This window comes from Anser cygnoides, chromosome 3, assembly GCF_040182565.1.
Source record: "Anser cygnoides isolate HZ-2024a breed goose chromosome 3, Taihu_goose_T2T_genome, whole genome shotgun sequence".
NCBI classification, from domain to species: domain Eukaryota; kingdom Metazoa; phylum Chordata; class Aves; order Anseriformes; family Anatidae; genus Anser; species Anser cygnoides.
The window spans coordinates 57,137,320-57,161,525 of NC_089875.1; the positions used below are offsets into that span (position 1 = coordinate 57,137,320).

The 24,206-nt window shown below is 39.7% G+C and overlaps 2 protein-coding genes across 4 annotated transcripts in view; one reads left to right on the plus strand and one right to left on the minus strand.

The window, feature by feature from the left end:
• SERAC1 (serine active site containing 1) overlaps positions 1-11,448 on the minus strand; it is a 25,577-nt gene extending 14,129 nt beyond the window's left edge. The window contains exons 1-9 of one of the 3 annotated variants that reach the window (XM_066993154.1): positions 11,331-11,448; positions 9,784-9,875; positions 8,407-8,443; positions 7,950-8,086; positions 7,494-7,583; positions 6,112-6,243; positions 4,008-4,129; positions 1,865-1,993; positions 422-535 (exon numbers count right to left, since the gene is read on the minus strand). In XM_066993154.1, coding sequence (XP_066849255.1) covers positions 422-535; positions 1,865-1,993; positions 4,008-4,129; positions 6,112-6,243; positions 7,494-7,583; positions 7,950-8,086; positions 8,407-8,443; positions 9,784-9,874 — 852 coding nt within the window. In that variant the 5' untranslated portion in view covers position 9,875; positions 11,331-11,448. Of the gene's footprint in view, positions 1-421; positions 536-1,864; positions 1,994-4,007; positions 4,130-6,111; positions 6,244-7,493; positions 7,584-7,949; positions 8,087-8,406; positions 8,444-9,783; positions 9,876-10,427; positions 10,935-11,239; positions 11,274-11,330 lie in introns of those variants that run through there. The other 2 variants (XM_013178227.3, XM_013178229.3) reach the window with 2 other exon arrangements.
• On the plus strand, positions 11,386-14,908 carry GTF2H5 (general transcription factor IIH subunit 5). Its single transcript, XM_066993160.1, has 3 exons — positions 11,386-11,502; positions 11,670-11,765; positions 14,521-14,908. The coding sequence occupies exons 2-3, from the start codon at positions 11,731-11,733 to the stop codon at positions 14,699-14,701; spliced, it is 216 nt and encodes a 71-aa protein (XP_066849261.1). The 5' UTR covers positions 11,386-11,502; positions 11,670-11,730; the 3' UTR covers positions 14,702-14,908.
• The last annotated feature ends 9,298 nt before the right edge of the window (positions 14,909-24,206 follow it).

Here is a 24,206-nt window from a genome sequence, read left to right on the forward strand (position 1 = left end):
ATTTTAATATGTTAAATTACAAGCATGATTTCTACAGATTGACGACCTGAAAGATGCTGAGCATCATCACTCTACTCTCCTCCACATCTGTGGGAGACGAGATCACTAACCACTTGGCATGATGAAATTTCAAGTAGTTCAAGAGTCTGAGCAGAACAATCGTCTGCATTTGTTAAAGCACTAAGTCAACAGGACTTACAGATGTATGCAGGCATATTACAGGGGAACTTTTACAGGCAAATTAGAAATAATAACAGAACTTACAGATAACTTACGCACATGATTCATATCAGTCTCAGTTGTCTGAAAGCTCTTACAAATAGATGAGGGGTGGGAGACAAGAAAATAACTCCTTCCCAGTACATGGGAGCCTTAGAAAGGCGTGTTCATAAATGTAGATTTTCAGTTATACAAATATTACCTTAGAATGTTGCACTAAAGCTTGCAAGCAGAAGAGTTCTACTGTCTCTGAAGGAATTTTACTCAATGTCTCACAATATGGAAGTCCATTTCCCCCAAAACACCATAAGCCTCCCTGAAATGAGAATCAGTGAAAATGGTAACACATTCCAAATGGTTACATAAAATAAGCATTTCTAAAGTAAAATGTTAAGTGTGTAATGATCTATAGAAATTGCTACAGAGTGCTCAGCATATACGCACTTTTTAAATGTACAAATTATACAGCAGCATACCATAAAAATGTCTATTTTTAACTGAAATTATTAAATAGACTTTCAATCAGAAGTCTCCATAGTCTATTAACCTCAAAACATACAATAAAGGGAGAAAAATGTAGGATTTTTATTCATGTTAATGAATGTCGTCTTTTAAGATTGTTTGCTTAATGGTAAGGAAGAGAGATTCAGACTTCAGCTAGACTTCCATAGTTGCAAAAATTAGAAGAGGAGGAAAATAAGGTCTTCAGCACTTAGCATAGTCTCAGAAGCCCAGTCTGTCTCAATCACATGGTAGGAAGGCCAGAATAACTTTGAGAAAGAACAATTTTAAGGAAAGGCTGGATGTGGTACTTAGGGACATGGTTTAGTGGATAATGTTAGTGGTAGGGGAACAGTTTGACCAGATGATCTTGGAGGTCTTTTCCAACTTTAATGATTCTATGATTTTTTAGGACAGTGTGATTATGCAAAATATTTCCAAGTGTGGCCTTACCAGAGATCTTTTTGTAGCAAGAGCCCTTGCTGTGTAAACAATAATAGAATCTCAGCGTAAAAATATTACATATTGTTTGTGTCATAGGAAATAAAGAGTTCTTGCATTCTGAAATCTCTAAATAAACCCTGTTAGGCATCGTTATTACAATATGACAGTCATTTTTATTATTACATCTTTCAAAAATAATAGTCACTTGTTACAAAAATTACAACTTCCTTACTCGGGTTCTGGCAACAGTAACCTGTTACAGGAAGACACTTCCATGTGACAGATAGAACAGAGTTTACTACCACTGGCATGCACATAACTTATTAGTTTGCTAGTAAGACTTAAAAATGTTGAATCTTCTTAGCAATAAAAGAACAAACAACGGTAAGATGAAATGTGAAAAATCACTTTATGAATACTGCAAGGGGAAGGAAGTGTTCTGGATAAAGTGCTGAAATACCTGCTTTATGGGAAGGCTTGTAGATTATCTCTTGTTAGACCAACTAGTGCAGCTGGGAAAAATAAACAAGCTTTCAAACACACAGACTGTACATAGAAGAGATTTTATTAAGTTGTAACGTCACAATGTCTCTGTATTTCTCTTCCTCTTAGAATGCTCAAAAATATGGAAATCATTTGTATCTTTGAGCTCTACAGGAACAAGAAACCAAATAGTTCTGTTCTGCAGATGGAAACTCACCCTTTGTGCAGCAAGAGTCTGACTACTTTCACGTAAAGCAAGAGATGTGAAGTACTGGACACATGGATCAAGACCAGTCTGAGGTAAAGACACTAATAACAAGCGAAGCTGATCTTCTATGAGATAATCCTGTGAAAAATAAACACAAAACAATTGTTAATTCTGTCCAAAGCATGAAACAAAACATGATACAGAAGAACAGAAAGATCTTAAATAATTCAAGCAGCTAAATTAATAAGGACTGCATTTCAGTGCTCCGCAACTTGGGTCTAATAGTTATACTCCTGTAAAAACTTTGAAGGCTGATAATTCTAAAACCAGACGATTGATTGATGAAAAGTAAGATTTAAGCTTCATACTTTGGTGGCCTTTTTCTAGTAATTGTGGAAGGGAAAAAGAAAGAATGGGATGCTCTTGGCGCAAATAGCTTAAAAGTTCACCCATACCTACACAGTAATTTTGATGCTGCTGTATTAAAATGACTGTGTAGATTACTAGTCAAAACTACAGGCACTATTACTTTTTTATCTTCAAAATACTCATACAGGTGCTCATTTAGTAATCCATGGTAGGTGACAGGAGAACAGATTCAACAAAGTAATTTTATTTGCACACAGACATACAATTTCTAGTTATTCTAATTCTTGCTACAAACAGAGATGGAGATCTGTCTGATGTGCAGAGCAACGCGTGCTGCCACGATGATTTCCTTCAACTTCCTAAGTAACAGCTTGGTAACTGTAACTCCAATCACCCAGCAATCATACTGCTGTAAAAAAAAAAAACACATATACACAACCGTACACTAGTATAACCTAGTACATCAGAACTGATAGGTACAGATTCACCATTATGTAATGCTACAAAAATAATAAGCTGAAAAGAAAAAAGTCACTACCAATCAAAGCTGATTTTCAGAGTTTTATTGCCTAAGATGTACAGGTATTCTATGACAGTAACTTTTGCCAGCATTCGTTCTATTAGCATTGTAGAAGACTTCTTATCGTAGGCTTTGTGTGCCAATTCTGTGTATTTAAGAAGCTGACCTGATGCCAGGATTGCTCAAAACATCATATATACATACTTAGTGACTTACATAAAACCAAAGCAAGGTCAAATCTATCCAATAGATTGGTAGCCAAAAGCTGGGAAAAAAGAGGTGGGCCTATAGCATGCCTAGATATAAAGAAAACAGGTCAGGTAGACATTACTGTATGTAAAAAGGATGGAGAAGAACCATATCTCCAACTCAGAATCTCTGAAAGCATTCAGGAATTTAAGACAGGTAACTTAAAGATATTCCAGACGTTACAAATTTGCTTAACTGATTAATCTGAGTCACTGTATCAAGGTACAAAGCATTTCTGCTGCTAAAAATCACACTAACTGAATTTTCTGTTGGAATTCTATTCAATTACATCTAACAAGTACTGTGATAAGTCAGTTAAAGCTTACTTCATAGTAATAACAGCAAAGCTCATCTCCAAGCACTTTCTATGATTTCTAAATGCAAAAATAAGTAGGTTAAGATATCAAAAGGAGACAGAAGTGGTTTTGGTGAAAAGCAGGTGTTACTAAATTAGTAACTCAACATGTTGGAAGAATTTTTCCAGCAGCAAATTTGCCTTGCATCTGCACTTGGCAGTCATATGGTACACTCAAAACGGTTTCCATACCTACATAGCCAAGGTTACAGCTGTGTGCCAGAGCACTATTCAGAGCACAGTGAGGATGCAAGGTCCTCCAGGAGTGCTCTCTGCATGGAGGTTTCTGTCAACAAGGCAATCTAGGATGACTTAATATAAGGCTGCTTTGCATTGCCTGTCAGGTACGGACAGGCAGCGCATGCATCAGACTTGTGACTCGAAAAAGCTTCATTGCTGCTGAACATGTAATTCGGACATACAGTCAAAGAACAATAACTGATCAAACCCCCACTCCTAGCTTGTTGCATCACGCCATTCCCTAATACAGATATACTCCAGAGGTGTACCACTATATTATAGTTTTGTATTTTGGTCCTCATTTCAGTACTCATTTTCTCCTCCAGAAAAACTCCACTCAGTATGGTCACAAACAATGGAAGTCCTAAAAGCAAACAAGTAAGCAAAAATCAACTAATACCTACTTTTCATTTACTTACATTCTTCATTTTTGGCAGTGATGGTGGAGGCAGGAAAAAGCGAAGGTCGACATCTTTGGATCGAGCCAAACCTATAGCAGTCCTCTGATCGCAGGCTTGAGCAACTGTACCATATTGATAATCTGTAGTACAAAAACTTCATCGTTAGGGTTAAAACTGACTGTAAATATCTCCTTTGGTTTTAAATGTGGTTTCTGATCAGTCATGAATTCCAAAAGGTGAAACAGCACTTGTTAGACCAGCACTATGCTGAAACAAAATATACCTGAGCACTAGTTGTTCATGATACACCAGTTTGATAAAGATCCTCAGATATAAGTACAAAACATGCAAAAGCAAATGTTCAGTATTGCCACTGTGAAAAAAATGCAAGGACTACAAATCCAAGCTTAAAACCCCAGACTTGAGTTAAAACTTGAAAGGCATCTGATTTTTTTTTTCCATTCATACAGTATTAAAAATCTGAGTCTTAAATTCAAATGCTGCCAAGACATAGGCATATAACTTTAAACAATATAAAAAGCTGTGTTTCAACACAATTGTTAAAGTAAAAAAAAAAAATAGGGTAACCTTAGAAAATGCAAGATATTATCACAGCGCAGTTTTAAGTATCCCTTCCTTACTGAAGATACAGGACAAACTTTCAGTCATCCTGCTGAGGGGAAACGACGTAACCAGTAACCAGTGTTCCTTTCCAAACCCTACCTACTTTACAGCTGGAGAAATTGAAAGGTACAGACTGAAATTAAGTGGCAAACTGAAGGAAAATACAATATTGTAAGTGGATTGACACTTTTAAAAAAAGCACATACTTTCAGTCTCAATCTCCACTGGAATAGGTTTTGGAATATCAGATAAAAAAAAGCCATTTTCTTCATGAGGTAGTTGACAAAAATTATTTTGGTTTGTAACACATCCAAATTCTAAAGCAATGAATGCTACAGAGAAAAGAATATACCAAAGGGCAATTAGATTCCTGTGTACTGGCCATCTTGTGCATTGAATGATACCGGAGACCTTCAGAGAAAGGATTCTGAGATAAATCTGCTAACAGGTAAGTCTTCTCCCATAAACACAAGACAGTCATACTAAATGAGTACCTCCTAGCTTCCAAATGTTTTCAAACAGAGCTTTTTGATGTACAGTTTGGGGTAATTAATTAGAATTGAAAGAGACAGTCTGGAACAACATAAATCCCATTTTGTGGAATAGCACAGCAAGAGTGACAGGTCCTCAACCAAATGGATTACCAGAACAATCAGAGTCAAGATTACAGAATCATCTAGTTTATCCAGACTAGGGATGGTGTGGGGAGAAGGACATACACATAACCTCTACTTGGGGTTTCCAGGATATGTGCTGCTAAAGGAACAGAGAGACTTGAGGATCTTAAATTCTACACCAGTCTTTAGAGGGTGGTTTACATGACAGGAAAGTGGGTAACAATGGGGAAAAGACCATAAAAGAAAGGCAGATTTCCCTATTTAATGGTAAGTTATGATATATAATGGAATTGATAATACCAAAACATTAAAATTCTGTGGAATATGCTTGTGAAGAGTTAGGAATCCTTAGAACTTCTTCCTACTAAAGCGACAAAAACAACCAGGATAGAAAAGAGCTTACAAATAATGCTTGCACATGCAAGTCCTCTACCTCTAGTTTGTCATTACTACCTTGCTATGATGGCCTGTCAGCTCCTACCCAATTTTTATTAACTGAAGAACACCCTTAAAACCCTTTGCTACAGAGCCTTGTAATGATCTCTGCCAGAACTAGCGACCTAGTTAGCAGTCCCAATAGAAAGACCAAGGAAATAATGAACCTGAACTGCTCTCCAACACCAAGGCAACGTCATTCTAACTGGTGATTGCAACTCACTGGTGGGGAACCAGAGAGGCCTGCACTGCAGATGCACACTCTGTATGAGGGTATTAGGAAAAAAACATGCTTGATATGTAAATAAAAACACATTCTAGACCAAATTACAGAGCATATTACACTCCTCGCAGCTCCTAGGCTTTTTTGGTGTTGGCAGAGGATTTGCAGCAGCTGAGACTTGCTGCGTTTCTGAGCTGAATTAAGCTACATCAGCAGACATTACCATGCCAGTGAGCGTTCTTTGCCAGATCCTGTACAGCCTGCAGTCGCACCTCTTTGTTTTCTGACTGAGTCCTTTTCAAGAGGAGCCATAAGGCACATTCATGATCTTCTCCATCAAACGTACTGAAGTGTTCTTCACCGGAAAACAAATAAAAACCAAATTATTATTATTAAAGAGCATTTTAACAGTCACATTTCTATTCCTTGAATAAAAACATTTGTTCCTTCGAACATTTCAATATTAGCTGTTAACAATAATTTGGAGTATATTATTTTAACATTAAAGTGGTACAATAAACAATGACAATGACATTAGTAAAATGCTGATCCTTAATTTATAATTGGATGTTTTTAATTCAGTTTAATGTCACTGACTTGAAATTCTGTATATCTGCTACATACACGTACCGGCTGGCACTTACCAACCAGATTTATCAGCTTCCAGTAAGAGCTGAAAATGGTTAGCAACTTTGAAGCTCTGACCTTGAACAATTAATTACATAGCACTGTACTGGAGGTACTTATTGTTGTAACCATTTAACAGACAGTTAAATGAGACTAGATAGTATGCCTGAGGAGCAGTTTCTTAATTAGAATTGAATTTCTTATTTTAAATTACTCTAAAAAACAGTGACACATGCCTTTATAAAAAGACCGTGCTGCTTTAAGTTAATGTTGGCAATTCTGATGAAAGAATAACATACTTTTCTAAAATGAAATTTTAGTGATTATTTCAACTCCAAAACACCTTTCATAGAATCACAGAATGGTTTGCGTTGGAAGGGACCTTAAAGAACACCCAGTTCCAAACCCCTGCCATGGGCAGGGACACCTCCCACCAGACCAGGTCGCTCAAATCCCCATCCAGCGTGGCCTTTAACACCTCCGGGGATGGGGCATCCACAGCTTCTCTGGGCAGCCTGTTGCAGTGTCTCACCACCCTTACAATAAAGAATTTCTTCCTAACACCTAATCTTAATCTACCATCTTTCAATTAAATACTGTTACCCTTTGTTCTATCACTACACTCCCTGAAAAAAAATCCTTTGGTATACGACATTTGGGTATCAAATACTAACTTGGCATCATAAGCTTCAAATCTCTTCTGTAACAGAAAAATAATCTCAAATTTCTTCAACAAATCTCTTCTTAACCATCACTTTTACTTCCTTAAGGAAAAAGAATGGTTTCAATACGTATAAAATCAATATTCTGTATTAATACAGGAAGTTATATTAAAAGCTATTAAATAGTATTTCCGCTGTTTCAAACACAATAGAAAATGTTAAGTTCTTAAGAAAAAATATTTTACCTTCTAAAAGGCTTACGTTTTACTATTTCAAAATCAATATTCATGGATAAAGCTGTGCCTTTAATACCTACCATTATAAGGCCTCCAGAAAAGTTTAGCTTCTGTTTCTAGAATTTTCCTCACTGCTTTATGGATTTCTTTTCTGGCATGGTATGTGATCCCTAAAAGAGTATTTTCAGGTTACTTGAAGTTTGAAAGACAGCTATCTCACATTATTTCTTTTTATATATATATATATATATATATATATATATATATATAAATGTGTATATATATATATATACACACACACACACACTTAGCTATAAAGTACATTATATATGTAAGTGCATATAGGACTATATTAAAAAAACAGGTAGCAGCTTAAAATAAATTAGGTGACATTGTGGAGGATATTATTTTTGTGGAAATATTATTTTTGTAACAGATCTCAAGAAATATATCTTCCTTCATATAAGGGTGAATTCCAGAAATATTCTATTCTCTTAAAATTTTATTTTTAGATTCCAAACAATTATGTATCTTACCTTGATATTCACTTGGATTTAGAGAAGATGTTCGTATATATACATGGGACTTAAGTTTTTCTTGATGTATAGCTTGAGTATCGATTTGGAGTAATTTCTTTAAGGACAGAACTTCATATGTAATGAATACAAAACCTCTTTAAATAAAAGAGAACTGTACATGAATATTATTTACAAAATAAAAACCACGGCAAAAATGTTAACAATCATTTTAGTATAAATCATTCTTTGTGAACACCAGATTTTACCAAATACACGAGTCTACAAATTACTTCAACTCAGCACAGTATAGAAAAATAAATAAATAAATAAATAAAATAATTACCGGAGAATATGCTTCAAAACTATATTCTATCATGCCTAGAGGTCCCATAATAGTCACATTTTTGAAAGTAACATGCATTAAAATTTTAACTGTATACATAAGTTACATATAAACTTGTTAGTTACAACTTACCCTAGTACAAGTGATCCAGTTACCTTTGCAACTTTTCCTTGAAAAATGGAAAAAAAAAAATCACATCAAAGTCATGTGCATCATCTCAATAAAAACTTGGTATTTGATTACTAAACAGTAAGAATTTCAGCAATTAAGAGTAAGCTTTTTAATGTTTTTCTATTTCTCCATGGCTTTCAGGAAATCCCTATATAAATTTACAAATAATGAAAACATTATTCAGTTAGAATTTCTTGCTCTCCTAAACCAGGCAATAAAACGTGTCTCATCAGTGCTATTTACTTTGATAATTGATTTTGATTCATTGCCTAGCTGCTGGAAATAACAGTAACAATTCTATCTATATCACTAGCATTCACTTGAGACTCCATGTTATTTTAAGTTCACTTTTCCTTACATTACTTGGGTGTTTCTTCACTGTATGTGAAAAGTCCTGCAGAATCACCCTAAGAAAATACATATTTCAAAAAATTCCATTGAAACTAATTTATAAAGGAAAAAGTTGAATGAACACATGCCCCTTGTAGCAGTTTCCCTTTTAAATCCCAAGATTCCTGTGAGATTTGAAGTATTTGTCCTGGACAGAGTTCAGCTGATTATCTGGATGTAAGGATCTCAATCCAAAACAACTCTATTAATAACAGTAGCCGCAAACCCAACGGAACATATCTCACCTATCATGAAAAATTGATTTTCTTCAGCAAGAACTGGGAGGTTTGCCCCATAACCACTGCCACCAGGTTCTGCCTTTGCAAGGCTTTAAGAACCTTGCCATGCAGACAAGAGGCAGATACATGCTGAAGAAATAACTGGCGGAGAAGGTTGAAGAGAGAGAAAATAAATAAATGCAATGCTTCCTGTCAAGCAGAAGTGGAAATATCCTATCTTTTAGTGCTGGAAAATAAACTTTAGAATTGCAAGAATTCTCATCCTCTACAGAAGGTACCAAAGAAAGCAGGAACTTAGCAGGGAAGATTGAAGAACTAAAATCAGTAAATATGGAGAAAGAAACAAAAGAAATTTAAATGTTTATTCAAGTGTTGCCCTGTGACTAACAGTTTATAGATACAATGGTTTCATTGCACGATAGATATGAAAAAAAAAAAAAAAAGGATGATAAATTGAGTTTAAAATAATTTAATGAGACTGTATTTTGGGGAAACTCTCATCATCCAGGTAACCTACTGGTATCATTATTGCTATGCAAAGCCAGGTCAGAAGCAGACATCCAGCTCAGGCAAATAAAAGCTTCTGATCATAAATTATGCAGAGATTTAGATCTTTTTGTAGCATTTAATTATGCATAGCGTTATACCAATTCAGATTTCTTCCCTTTTTATTAGCACCTCTGAAAGATACTTACAAAACTGTACTTACTTATATCATTCCACGGTAAGGTTTTTTGGGTGGGTGGACCAGAGGTTCTTATCTGCCTACAGCAAAATATACAGTAAGCAGCCACTGACATTCTATTAAAAAAATAATAAAAAAAGTAATTATTGATTTGAGAATTACAACAGAAAACCTGTAGTAGTTCACCCCCCCAACTTTTTACAGCAAAGGTCACAATAATAAAGGTCTTAATAAAAAGCAAAGGTCATAAACCATATTTATGTCATTTTGCTCCACATAAAACGCTCTAATTAAACTAGTCTATAAACTCCTGAATTTAATAGGCTGCACTTCAATTACAGAAGTCTACAGCAGTGTTTCATACAATTATGTGTTACTGTTGATATTAGTAAGTATGCTTCCCCAATTAAGTTCTCTTTTCCTACTTCTTAGTAACTCTCCCTTAAATACCAGATGTGGTCACATCTCCATGAAGACAGTACTCAGTATGACACACATTTTAATACAGCTCAGTAAGCAAGTGGTTTTAAAGGCCTTATTTAATTGATTGTCTTATCACATCTATTATTTTGACTTATTAGGCCCCAAGAACATCATTTTGTCATCAGAAACATCAAGAAACAAGGCAATTTAGGCCTTTACATTTTATCTATAGAAGAAAAACTTACCTAAAGTTACGAAAATATACAAATTTGCTTTGGCTACCAACAACAATAATCAAATTCTGTATGTTACTTCTGCTGAAGACTTCATCTAAATTCTTAACAGATTGAATATATTTTCAGCACAAGAATTACACTGAAATCCACTACGAATATTACACATTTATAATAACCACAAAATTCACAAAAGTCTGTTGCTGTATGTGCTGCAGAAGAAACACAAAATTAAAATTTTATGATAGGTGAAATTTTACTGTTTGCATTGATACACTTATGCTGATTGAAATATTAAGTGAATCTGTTCAAACAGGTTTAAATCACGCCATTATCAATATTTAACATATTTAGCAAGTGATTATGTTGAAAATATAGATGTGCTTATATCAAATACAGTCTGTATTGCCACAATGACATTTGACTGAAAATGACAAAGTATCACGTGTGTAAATATTGATCAGTAAGTCTGATCTCGGAACACGGGAGCCCCTGATGCTTTCATTGAATTTAAGGTAGTCTCTAGAAGAGGAATAAATAAACTAACTTATGATTGCTTTTAAGGACAGCGCCCAATTCCTCAAAACAGGGGGACTTCTTTGTTTCCTTCTATTAATACCTAGAGTCGTTAAGGTTGGAAGAGACTGCCAAGACCATCTGGTCCAACCATCCCCCTACCACCAATGTCACCCACTAAACCATGTCCCTAAGCACCAGGTCCAGCCTTTCCTTGAACACCCCCAGGGACGGTGACGCCACCACCTCCCTGGGCAACCCAACGCCTGACCGCTCTGTCTGAGAAGAAATGTCTCCTCATTGCCAACCTGAACCTCCCCTGAGGCGACCTGAAGCCATTCCCCACACGCCCCCCTCACAACCCCGCGCCCCCTCTCCCCCCCCCCCCCCCCCCGCTACCTTCCGCCTCCTCCCGCCGCCGGCCCCGCCGCTCCCCTCGCGCCCCGCCGTGACGCCAGCGCGCCGCGGGCCGCCCGCCCACTGAGGGCCCGAGAAGGGCGGAGGAGGGCGGGGCGCGGCCTGGCGCCTGCGCTGTGCGCGCGCGGCCGGAGCGGCGGGGACGTGCGTGCGGGTGCGTGCGGCGCGGGGGCGCGCGCGGCGGGAGCGAGCGGGGGCCTGGGGTCGCGCCCCCCCCACCTCCCCCTCACGTCAGGCGGGGCGGGCTCCGAGCCCCCGGGCCCCGGCGGTGCCGGGTGCGGCCGCGGCTCCGTTCTCCTTCCTTCTTCCTTCTCCCTGCAGGCCTCCCCTGCCTGCGTGTGTCCAGCCCGTGCCTCCCGGGAGCCGTGCGAGAGCCGCGAGGATGGTGAACGTGCTGAAGGGCGTGCTCATCGAGTGGTGAGTGGCGCCCTGCCCCCGCTGCGGGCACTCCGGGATTTTCTTTCCAGGGTCTTGTTATTTTCCACTTAGCCACTTATTTTCCACTGCTGTTTTTCCACCGTCACATGTTCCTCTTGTTCCTTGCAAGTAGTGTTCGTTGGTTTGGTTCCTGGGCCACGTGTCCCTTTAGTGATTCCAGAGGGAAAATAGGTCATTTTCCATGCTTTCTTTTCATGAATTCCAGCCCAAATTCCGTGCAGGGCTGATGTGTGGCTCTGTAGATCATGCTCTAAAAGGAGTACACTTGTAACTTGTACAAATAAGTTATTGATAAACACACAACACATGCAGGCTAGACTGAGGATCTGATAATTGCTTACCTCCACATTAAAGGAACCGTCAGTCAAGGTTTGTGGAGGCATTACAAATCCTTACATGACATAATATATCTGCTGTACACTTAAATTGTAAACACGTTTACAGGCTGTAACTGCAAAAGGGCAGAAGCAACTGTGTGCTTGCTGTCTTAACTTCCAGGCTGACCGGACGTGGGCCAGCTCACATCTGGATATCTAATGGCTGTGTGTGAGCAGCTCAGGGCCTGAATTCTGCCATAATAAAGAGCTTATCTGCTCAAATTTGTCCCCACTGTAGTATGTTGACAAACCTGAACACAAGAAAGCGTCTATGTGGCTATGTAGGTGCTTCGGTGACTGTGTAAAGGTGCCCAAAGCAGAACTGTTGACTGACAAAGCAAGAAGTTCTGATATCTCAGGCAGTTAGCACAACGCTGTGTTTTGCACCTTATTTGTTTTTCACATACTGAAAGATCTGTGTTCTTATACAGCCTTGTGGCCACTTTCCTGTTAGTGTTAGAATGGAACTTAATCATCCTCCCTGGAAGGGAAAGGAATCTTCTATGTGATAACAAATCTACGCTGTTTGTTATGCCATCAGACAGTTTCGACAGCCCCTTGGGAAACTAATCTTTGTGTTGGGTATTTCTTGTTTTCTCCCTGCCATTGCATAAGGGTAGCCAATGACTGGGCACAAAATTCCATCCTAGAAGAAAATGCAAGATTCTTGCAAAACTGTCCCCTTGTTTACACTTCAAATACAAATTTTTTACAACCCAAATTTTTGAGGATGTTCAAGAAAACAAGCAGGCAGAGAGTGGGGGAAAAAAATTGCTTCTGACTGTTTTAAGTCACACAAACAAAACAGTGAAATGCTGATCCCGTGCAGGTCTTTTTTTTATATTATTCCAGTATATAGCTAAGCTGTTCTTGGGATAAAATATCAAGGGTTATAACCTTCAAATACTGAACAAGATCAGCGTTTCTGCTGTAGCATAGATCTGCTAGCACTGATTACAGCTTTGTATGTTGATTCTGTGAGAATTAGTCTGTGCATATTGCCTAACATCATCAGGCTGGTCATACCAACTAGGACAAGTGCCGTCTAGTACTAGTGGCATGTTGGTAAGATACAGCTGAATGAAACAAGCAAAAAGAAACCTTCATGCACCCATAAAAAGGGTGTGTGGAAGAAGGCTGGGAACCACATACTTCTATTATCTGATTTGTCTTAAATCTTTTGTGTAATCTTTTATTTCTCTTCTCACATGCCAGGACACATAAGGAATAACTTTGCTAAAGAAGATAGAGATTACAGACTTTCCCATTCTCCTTGCCTCAAAATTATTTTGTACTCTACACTCATCTTGTTCTAATCATACTTGTACAAGTTTGAGGCTAATACTAAAGATTGTTTTTTTGACTTGCTGGTGGATGAGCATGGTGAGGGGTTTGGTTTCATAGTGTAAGCTGTTGTTGTCATAGATACCTTTTAGGTATCTATTTAGGTATCTTTTTAGGTAAAGGAGTGTTGGTCCTTACACTGCATTTAAAAGAGACAATTGACCAAGGAATTCTTTTGAGATGGTGTTGCCAATTACTACTTTGTCAAAACAACCATATTTGTATTTTTAAAGTGTTCTGAGCTATCCAAGTGCAATTTTCTGTATTTTCTGCACGTATTCATGCACCAGTTATTGCAATCTAATACTAAATGTTACCAAAACCCATGCTTTTCCTGTTTTGTTAAAAAAAAATAAAAAATAAAAAAAAATCAGTAGATCAAAGCTTATGTTTTGAAGCTACTTTTTCTCTATCTAGCTGCTCAGTATAATGCAACCATCTCAGTTATGTAATTTGCATAATTCTGAAATGTTCTCTTCTATACATTTAAATTTAACTTCCAAGGTGATATCATGACAAAGAAGGGACTGTTCAGTTGGTGTGGTAAATGTACAGTTCATATATGACCACTTGCCTTCTGTACTATTCTACTTCAAGGTGTTTGCTCTACTGGATTTTGGTTACACTTAAAGAAAAATATGGTTCAAAGTGCTATTTCTGAAAACAGAAATGTAAGTTTAAACTCACCTTGTTAAGGTGAGGCTTTTTTTTTTAAGCTACTTTTGTAATAGCAGTGTGGTGGCACTTCTCTTTCAATCAAGCAGCCTATTCTTTTTAGACACGGTTATACATTATGTTTTTATCTCTACAGTAACCAGAACAATTTTTTATTTCCAGAGTAAAAAACTTTTTCAAAAGCTTCATAATCTTTCTTAAGACTGTAAGCAGCTCTCGACGTTAGTATTATTTCCCAAACAACTTTGGGAATGTCTTAAAAGGGTGTGGGTTTTGGTTTGGTTTTAGCTGTATCTTATTACAATGAGGCGCAATCTGATGTGTGTTTGTCTCTACAGCGACCCAGCAATGAAGCAGTTTCTGCTCTACTTGGATGAGTCAAATGCGCTGGGAAAGAAGTTCATCATACAAGACCTGGATGAAACTCATGTCTTTGTTTTAGCCGAGTTGGTTAACTTCCTCCAGGAGAGAGTGGGCGAGCTAATGGACCAGAACTCTTTTCCTATTACTCAGAAGTAAAAAGTCTAGAGAAATGACATTACTGCCAGTTTGGGAATAGTGAATTTCAATAACTTGGGTTGTTACTGTTTTAACAGATAAATCGTGGTTAGTAAATTCTACGTGAAAGTGGCTATTCTAGAAAATTGATAATTTTCAAAATATTCTTGAATTTTGTTTCTCACTTTGAAAGATTATGGTATCATTATTAAAATCCATAAAATGATATACTTGAGGTCTTGCATGGAGTGTTTTTTTGATGCATGCTTTCTGTTTTTCCTTTAGGATTATCTTGTTAAATGGTATGACCCAAAAACTAGAGTGGTGTTTCAGTTTTGGAATGCTGTATGAACTTTCCTGACATGTTATATTCCTGTGGAATTGATTAAATCTGGTTATAGTGTGACTGATAGAATGTAAAGGATGTCTGTTAAAGTATCTGTGCTTGATGGAACATCCCTGTAAGTTGAAGGTATGGTCAGAAGAAATCGGATATTGTTTTAACTTCATGAGTTTTATACATCAAAATTTTTTGTCAAACATTTTACAGATACCCCATAATAATTGTCTAGTTTTACTAAGGCTATGGTTTCTGTGTTCTGGGTTTGGGGAGTGTGGTGGGAGTTTGGTGGGAATTTAGGGTTTTGTCAGGTAGAGGCAAAATCTGTTACCCTGCATCATAACATATGAGTTGTAAACTGATCAGTTCCATCAACAATAGCAAGTTAAAAGGGGAACATAAATTGGAGACCAATCCTTTAGATGTCACTGCTTGTATTTTTTTTACTGAAGCTACTACCTAATCACAAGAAGCTATGTGAACAGGAAGGGGAAAATAAAGAATTGGTTGCTCTATTTACAAAAAATCTGATTTTGGTTTTTTCTTTTTTTTTTTTTTGGTTCAGTTTATCTGTTTCTCCTCTGTTGCTCGTTTGATAAAACCTGCAAAGAAAAGGCCTCATTTTTTTTATGCTGAAGGTTTGCATCTGTAACTTGCTAATTTAAACACTGGCTTATTCAGTAAGTCAGCTAGTGCATGATGATAAAACCTGCAAAGGTTTCTGTCTACAAATATGACAGATACAGGTTACAGAAACGAGAATAATGCATTACATTTTTTCTTTCTTACCCTGCTTCCTATCCAGAATATCCAAATGTATTGGATTTATGAATGATCATTTATAATTGAAAGACTTCTAGGACATTGCTTCAAAAGAAAGCTTGGTTTTCAGAGCTGCTCATCGATGTTGGAGAGATGCCATCTTCCCTTTCGGGGAAAAAACAATTGTAAATAGAATGGCTTTTTTAAGTAATATATCTGACTCTCACACCATTGCATTTTTGGTTATCCAGTAGATAGCAGGGTGTTTTTCTTCTTTCATTTGAGAATTTTGAAGCTTCAGGAGAAAATCTTATTAGATGTTTTTGATCAAAATCTTTCTAAAGAAGGTTCTGCAAAATTGTATATATTCAGGCTTCCGTGGAAGAATGAATAATCCTGTAGAATCGAGCTTCCTGTAAATTCTGGAGTTGTCACTCCTGCCCCTTCTTTCCCCCGCCTCTCTGTATAGAACAATGGATTTGGGTCCAGATTGTTTCATCTTTTACAAGTGAATGCTTCCCCGCTCATGTTGATCAAGAACCAGTTACGTGTTTTTATTGAAATAAAAAGTAGAAAATTGTTATCTATGCCAATGAGGAAGTGGTCTTGAAGAGAGAGTAATGGTTTATGGTTCCTAAACTCTTTCTTGAAATTGCTCAGATACTGACCCCATAACTAATTTTGTTGAATGTTCTTTAGGTGCTTATCAATAGTGTGTCTTAACATTTTATGATAATTTAATACGGTTTATTTAAGTGTCTTATCCTTTCTTTGAAACCCTACTTTATTTTCTATCCAGATTTCAATGAAAGGTAAATGATCCTTCTCATCAAATGACAGTATTTGAAAAATCATGTTAGAATTACACCTGTTAAACTTCTGTCTATTTAGCATGTCTAGTGCTACAGTTGTATTGTGATTTTTCATTTTGAGTCTGGTAAAGTTGTTGCAGTTCTTGTCTTTTCTCATGGTTAACTGTACGACATTATTATTGCATATATTTTGGGTTACGCTTCTGGCAATAATTGGCCTGTGTAATACAGAGGGGTAGAAGTTCTACCCTGTATAAATATTTATACATGCATTCTTATACCATTTTTTTTTCCTGAGTAAACAGGTTTATGGTTTTCAACTTCTAAACCTGTAGAGCCTTAGATCTTTCCTACAATCAAACTGGACTTAACTGATCTTACAATGGAAGAATAAACAAGTTAAAAGATATAAATAAGCAAATTGTTATCTTATGGGGTCTAAAGAACTAGGGGGAAAAAGTCTTTAATCTTGTTAGCATGATGATGGAAATCCCATGAGGAAAAACAAAACAAAAACACAAAATACGGTTAGGGTTTTGAGGTTGGGTAAGTTTGGACCCCGGAAAGCCCTTTTTTAATGCATATAATCACAGAAGTTTTGTGCTTTAAAAAATATGTAACTGTTGTCCAGATGAGAGGAAAGTAAATGCTAGCTTTAAGAATGTGTTGTCAAGACCTTTTGAGATGGTGATTATTTACACTTACAAATTTTTAATATTTTTGATAGCTTTCTTTTAGGTAAAAGCTTTTTTTTGATAGCTTTCTTTTCTTTGCAGCTAAGCTGTCAGTGTTTTTTCATAAAGAGGTAAGCATCTGAATCCATGTGTAATGGAGAATGATGAGGCTTTTATTTGATTTAATGTGCTTCCATGTATAATGATAGTTTGTTTTTTGTTCCATGTAGCACACTGCTAAAAGCCAGATGGCTACAATGTGATGTGCCGTACAAAAATTTCTCCAAGCTCTGTACATTAAGAAACAATTTTACAATTTTTGCAGAATTGCAGGGTATATTCTAAGGCATATCTTCTGATTCTTTTTTTTTTTTTTTTAATGCAGCATAACAACAGATTTTACTGTTTTTTCTCATTCATGTTAACTCTGTGGGGCCACCTCAAGTACGCGAGAACAAACTAGAGAACGTGTTTTATGCATTAACAAGATTGTTTACTGTGACTTGTAGATAATGGGATTTCATGGCATCATTAAAAATGGCTTATTTTAACTTTTCTTAGTTGTCACCATCACCATAAGTGTCCAATTTCAGTCAGCCTCGAGGCTGAGCCTGCAGAAGTAAATCTTTAAAAACCTAATCTAAAAATATATTGATATAATCTGTCCACGTAAAAATACATATACAAACAGAGACTGAGAGGTAAATTTTCCTCTTCCAAACAGACAATAGGCCATTGAAGAAAAACAGTAAACTTCTTGTAATAAATCTTTTTGCATTTTCCAATTCCACAGCAGGTTCTGATCTTTTCTCCCCAATGTCTAGTTCGTTATCCCACAAATGATCCCATTAAAGCTGGTGGAGTTTACTGTGAAATGAGGCATTATTGAGTGTGTCAGAATTGGGTCTCCCTGTCTGTTCTGTAGTTCAGACTTTGGCAAAGCTTACACGCTTAGGATTCAATAAATTGGAGAATTTGTCCCAAATTAAGTCATCTTAAAGACACTATCTTTGGTCTTATGACTTAGAACTGATGAGAAAAGTAAAAGGAATAGGCGCTCTGAGCTCTTTTTTTCATGTGGAATAGAATTAATATTCTACCCATCTTTGTCTCACATCAGAAGAGGTTCAGGATTGAAGGCTTAACAATTCAAAGGCAGACCAGTAAGGGGAGCTCTTACCAATATTTTAAACTTTTTTATAAAATTGCTGCAGCCTAGGTAATGGTAGGTCACAGATTTATTGTGCTTTGAAACATTAATATCTTTCACTCTGCATATGCTTTAAGCTAGAGATGGACAATTTTAACTACAAAGGATCCCACTAGAAAGATATTTATAGACAGGGAGTTTGGAATGCAGTCTCTTTACCTCTGAAATTTCTTTGATGGTTAGTTATCTAATGTTTTCTTTCTATGCTTAGGTGCAGAATTCTGCCACATTATAATGATGTCTGAAACTTGGTCTTCATTTCAGATGTTACTACCGGTCTGAGTGTCTCCACACCACTAGCCTGCCTTTGGAGTTGCTCTGCATTAAGTTACATCGTTTTTAGCGAGTGTAAATCAGAGGAAGACATTGCTGATCCAGTCAGATGTACCTTCTGTGAAGTTTTTTTTATTTCCTCATCATACAAAATGCATGTGATTTTAGGGTAGCTGGATTTTTTTGGTGCACGTACTTACATAAGCTATTCAGCCATACTGTATTGCAGTCTGCACTGAGGTTTTCTGTATCCCCAGGGTGTTGCTACTAGTACATGAAAATGAGGCATGGAACATTTTCCCTGATTTCCCCCCAGAGTAAACAGCTTTATTGAGTTTGGTTTACCTTTATATACAAGTGGGGAAAAAAAAAATAATCAATTATGTTTCCTAAAAACCAACAGCAACTACAACAACAAAAAGTTTGAAAAACATCTACTAATTAAGTTTTAATATGAGGAGGAAAAAAAACAAAAAACACACAAACTAATATCTTGGACACTAGGGGTTGTATTTTTCATGTAGGAAAAAAATGTGATAATTTTCTCTGCCCTGCTTGTGTAGCAGTAATAAGCAGATTAATTGCAGAATAGAAACTGACTCTAAAATTGCTATTCGATAAACATTTTTTTTAAGTGAAAATTTTAGAGTGTTGCTAGCTCTTAGCTTTTTGTGCTTGAGCAATCTAGGCGTTAGTGACAACAGCAAGTATAAAGTTCCAGGAAGAAATGTCATTTTCAAATTAATAGCTTTATTTTACTAAAAGAAAGGCTAATAATACATATGTAGGAATGAGTTCGAACACACGGAAGAAAATCCACCCAAAACTGAAACACTGACAGGTAATTGGTTTACTGTTTAACTAGTCTCCTGGGAAGGAAACGGCAAGCAAAATTTCTGGATGACTATAGGTTGAAGGAGCTGACAGCTAGACCTACAGTTGTTCATTTTTCTGTTACAGCAAAGATGGACCCAGTTGTAAATTACAGGAAATTGGGAATGATGTCTACCTTTGTAGCAGTGAAGAGATGACTTGCAGACAAGAAAAGTGTTGCAAATTTGTGCAATGTTGGCATAGCTCATATCCTGTCGGTAGTGACAGGTAAACTTACTAAGCAAACCACTGTTATCTGTCAGCAGTGTTGGTTGTATTCTTGCTGTTTTGAAGGCAGAGGGTGTGAGAGCAGGATGAAAGAGAAAAGAGGAAGAAAAGAGGCTTGCAACTGGCATTTCCTGTTAATTCTGAAATTGAACAAGATCAGAAGGAGCATAAGAAAAAAAATAGATGGAGATTACACTCAAAAAATAATTTTGTATCCAAAAAAAACCCAACTTGCAATTAACTAGAATTTAATTGGCTTACAGAAGGTCCCGTATTTATCATCAGAGTCAACACATCATGATGACTGTGAGAGCAAGTTTTCTTCATGCCAGGACTATTATTCTATTCTGATTCTGGCCTAGATGGGACTGCCTTTCTAAGTGGAATGATAATGTAGTTTGGCTCCATATTAATCTCTGGTTTCTCCTACATTGGCAACTTTATTGGGTGTTAAATATGTTTTGCCTGCATGTGGTGTGAGTGAATGACTAGGTATATAGGTATCCTAGAACTTAGGGATTCAGCAGCGATGAGTAACACTACAATAATGACAGCCTTCTCTCAGTATCATCAACCAGTTTGAAATTAAGATATGAAAGAAAAATCATCCCTCTTTAGCTGTATTGTGAAGCATGCTCCCTGCATTTGATTTTGCTTACTGGTTGGTCTGAACTGAGACTAATTATATCATTTGATTTTGGGAAAGTTTTAAAGTCTGTATAAAATTAAGGAAAGAGAGGCCTGGTTCCTCAGTATTCAAGGGATACTTGAAATGGACGTTGTCAAACACAGCCAGTGTGACAGAGGATTCTGACATCTTTCTGATGATGACTAGGTTGCCATTTGGGAAAAGGCAGTTGCAAACAACATTTGAGAAGACCAGGAGAGTAGGGATGAAGTGCAAGCAAAGCTCAACATGTGAACGAACCTGTGCGGAGGATCAGGGAATGTGAAGATTTGCAATCTTGTAAATGTTTTGGCTTTGAATAGCTTTTATTTTTATTTTTTTAATGTCATAGAATCATAGAAAAATTAAGGTTGGAAAAGACCTTCAAGATTATCTGGTCCAACATCACCCTACTACCAATGTCACCTGCTAAACCATGTCCCTATGCACCAGGTTCAACCTTTCCTTGAACACCCCCAGGGATGGTGGTGACTTCACCACTTCCTTGGGCAACGTGTTCCAATGCCTGACTGCTCTTTCTGAGAATAAATGTCTCCTACTTGTTTTAATTGTTGAAGAGTAGTGCACTTTGTCCAATTCTTTGTTTTAATTGTTGAAGAGTAGGGGCATGACGTTTCCCTTTTTCCACTCACCAGGGACATCGCCCAACTGCCAGGACTTTTCAACTGTGATGGAGAGAGGCTTGGCAACTCCATCAGCCAGTTCCCTCCGCACCCTGGGGTTCATGTCATCAGGTCCCATACACTTGCACCTTTTAGATTCACCAGGTGGTCTCGAACCTGCTCTTTCCTTACAGTGGGTGGGACTTTGATCCCCCCAGCCTCCATCTACGGGTTCAGGAAAATGAAAGACTTGGGAAGCCCGCCTACCAGTGCAGGTGGAGGCAAAGATGTTGCTGAGTACCTCAGCCTTCTCCACGTCTGTCGTTGCCAATTACTCAGATACAGAAACTCACTCCTAATATAAGAAATTAGCCACCCATAATCACTTACACACTCCTATTTTCACCCCTCACTTTATTTTCACAAATGTTAAAGGCGCATGGTGGCCCTCGGGGACTCCTCCTGCCCCCCCCGCACAGCAGCCCGAAGGGAGCTGGGTCCTCTCTTGTGCTCTTCCTCGAGGCTCTGTGCACAAGGGATGCCACCTCTCGCACCACGGCTAGGGGTAGGGAAAGAAGCAGTCACGCAAGCCCTGAGAATCAGCAACAGAGTGGTTTATTGCCGGGATGTCTTGCAGGTAATCCTGCGGGATGTCCGTGGCATTCGGTGGCTCCAAGCTAGTGCTTGGGATGGAGCCTGCGTGACAACGAGTAGGGAGCTGGACGGGCACTCCTGCGATGCTGTTTGTGCGCTTGGAGAGCAGAGAGCAGAGACATGCTGCGGCAGTCCCAGGTCTGTTCTGGTGGAGGTGGATCCACTTCCATTGCTTCCTCCACGTCCTCTGGTGGATCCAGCTCCATGGGCTCCACGGTGTTGGGCAGAAGGATAAGCCAGTCCTTGCCCGGGACTGCCCAGACGGGATGCCTTCCATCTGGAATGTTTTCCGGCCAGGGTGCCGAACCAGGGGGTCGTCCGGTCCCACGCCTTGGTCCCACGCCACTGTCGGGTTGATTTTCATGCGTGGGTCTGACACTGCCGTCTGTTTTACGGCCCTGGCTGGGTCCCGCACTGTGTTCCCTGTGATAGGCACGCCTGTGCTCCCTGCGGCTCTCTGGCTGGTGTTCCTCCCTTTGCCTCACACCACTGTTGCAACTATGGGAAGGCCCAGGCCCCCTGTCACTGCGTGTTTGAGGGGATGGCCTGTTCCCCGCATCGTTGCGGTGCCAATGGTACCGCTTATAGGTGTCCGGGCTTGTTTGATAGGCTCGCCTCTGCTCTGTGCGGCTGTCTGGCCGACGTTCCTGCCTTTTCCCCATGCCGTCATTGCGACAGTTGGAAGGTCCATGCCCCGAGTCGCTGTCTGGTTTGGGGGAAGGACGGCGCACGGCTTGGAGTTGCCGATGTTTGAGCCCGTCCTTGCTGGGGACTGGCCGCACGCGATGCCTTCGATCAGGAGATCTTTCCGGCCGGGGTGCCGAACCACGGGGTCGTTCACTCCCACGCGTAGGTCCCGTGCCACTCTGCGGTGGATTTCCGTTCGTGGGTCCGACGCTGTCATCTTGTTTCTGGCCGTGTCTGCGTCCCACGCTGTGTTGTGGACTACGGGCACGCCTCTGCTCCATGCGGCTGTCTGGCCGATGTTCCTGCCTTCGCCCCACGCGACCGTTGCGTGAATTGTAAGGCCCATGGCCCGAGTCGCTGTCTGCTTTGGGGGAAGGACGGCGCTCGGCTTGGAGTTGCTGAGGTTTGAGCCCGTCCTTGCTGGGGCCTGGCCGCACGCGATGCCTTTGTTCAGGAGACTTTTCAGGCCGGGGTGCCGAACCACGGGCTCGTTCTCTTCCACGACGAGGTCCCGTGCCACTCTGCGCTTCGTTTCCATTTGTGGGTCTGTCGCTGCCATCTGGTGTATGGCCATGCTTGGGTCCCACACTGTGTCGCGCGCTATGATCACGCCTATGCTCCTTGCGGCTCTCTGGCTGATGTTCTTGCCTTTGCCTCACGCCGCCGTTTCGACTAGGAGAAGGCCCAGGCCCCCTGTCGCTGTGCGCTTGAGGGGCCTGCCTGTTCCCCGCGTCGTTGCGGTGCCGATGGTACCGCCTGTAAGCGTCTGGGGGCTGCGCGCCAGAGCTCCCTTGGGCACTGGTGTCTTTTGTGCCGCCGGCGCTCTGCCTTCGCCCATGACGCTTCTTCTTCTCGTCATCTGCCGTCCTTGTTGGTGCTTGCTGGGACTGCATCGCTGTCCTCTCACACCAACGAGGGCTGCCTCTCGCCTTGCTGCTTCTGGTCTTCCTCCTGCCGCGGATGCTGGCCGTCAGAGGACCTAGTCGCTGAGCGAGTGGGGGGCCAGCGGCAGGGGGGCCCCTTTTATAGGGCCCGCGGCAAAGGCGGGGCAGTGGTGGCCATTGTGACCTCAGCAAGCCTCTGTGATGGAGCGGCCCCTGATTGGCCAGATTTGGGCGGCTGTGTTGGGGGCAGCCTGGGCGACGCCCTCACGTGGAAGAGGGAGGAGGGTTGGGGGGGGTGAGGGCCCCTTTTCTGGGGCTGGCTCCCCCGGGCCATTTGGCTTGCCAGAGAGAAAGGCTGCCCCTCGGCCACAGGGACTGCCCTGCACCTCCCATCCTGTGCCCTGGGTTTATTTTTAACACTGGGTTTTAGGTAATTTCATGCTACTCTTCACAGAAAAGAACAGAAGCAAGGTGCATCTTCAGCCCTAATTCCCAGGTGCGCTTTGCGCTCTGAGTGAAGAATTTCTTCCCCACGTCACATCTAATCGAAATCTCCCCTCCATTTGTTCAAAGCCATGATTCCTGGTTCCATGGCTACACTCCCTGATGGAGTCCCTCTCCGTTTTTGTTTTTTTTTTTTTAGGCCACTTTTACGGGTAAGGTTAGGTGGCAAAAACGCAGGACCTTGCAAATTGCAGCCCTACCTACCTTGTTGCCCGTGTTCCACATGATCTTTTCCAGCTCAGGCTCTAGCCTCTCATCAGTGTAACATAGAATCATAGAAACATTCAGGTTGGAAAAGACCTCCAAGATCATCTGGTCCAACCATCACCCTGCTA

Coding starts and splice junctions, on each gene's coding strand:
- GTF2H5 (XM_066993160.1), top strand. CDS start 11,731: ATGGTGAACGTGCTGAAGGGCGTGCTCATCGAGTG. Junction 11,766..14,520: donor AAGGGCGTGCTCATCGAGTG/GTGAGTGGCGCC, acceptor TTGTCTCTACAG/CGACCCAGCAATGAAGCAGT.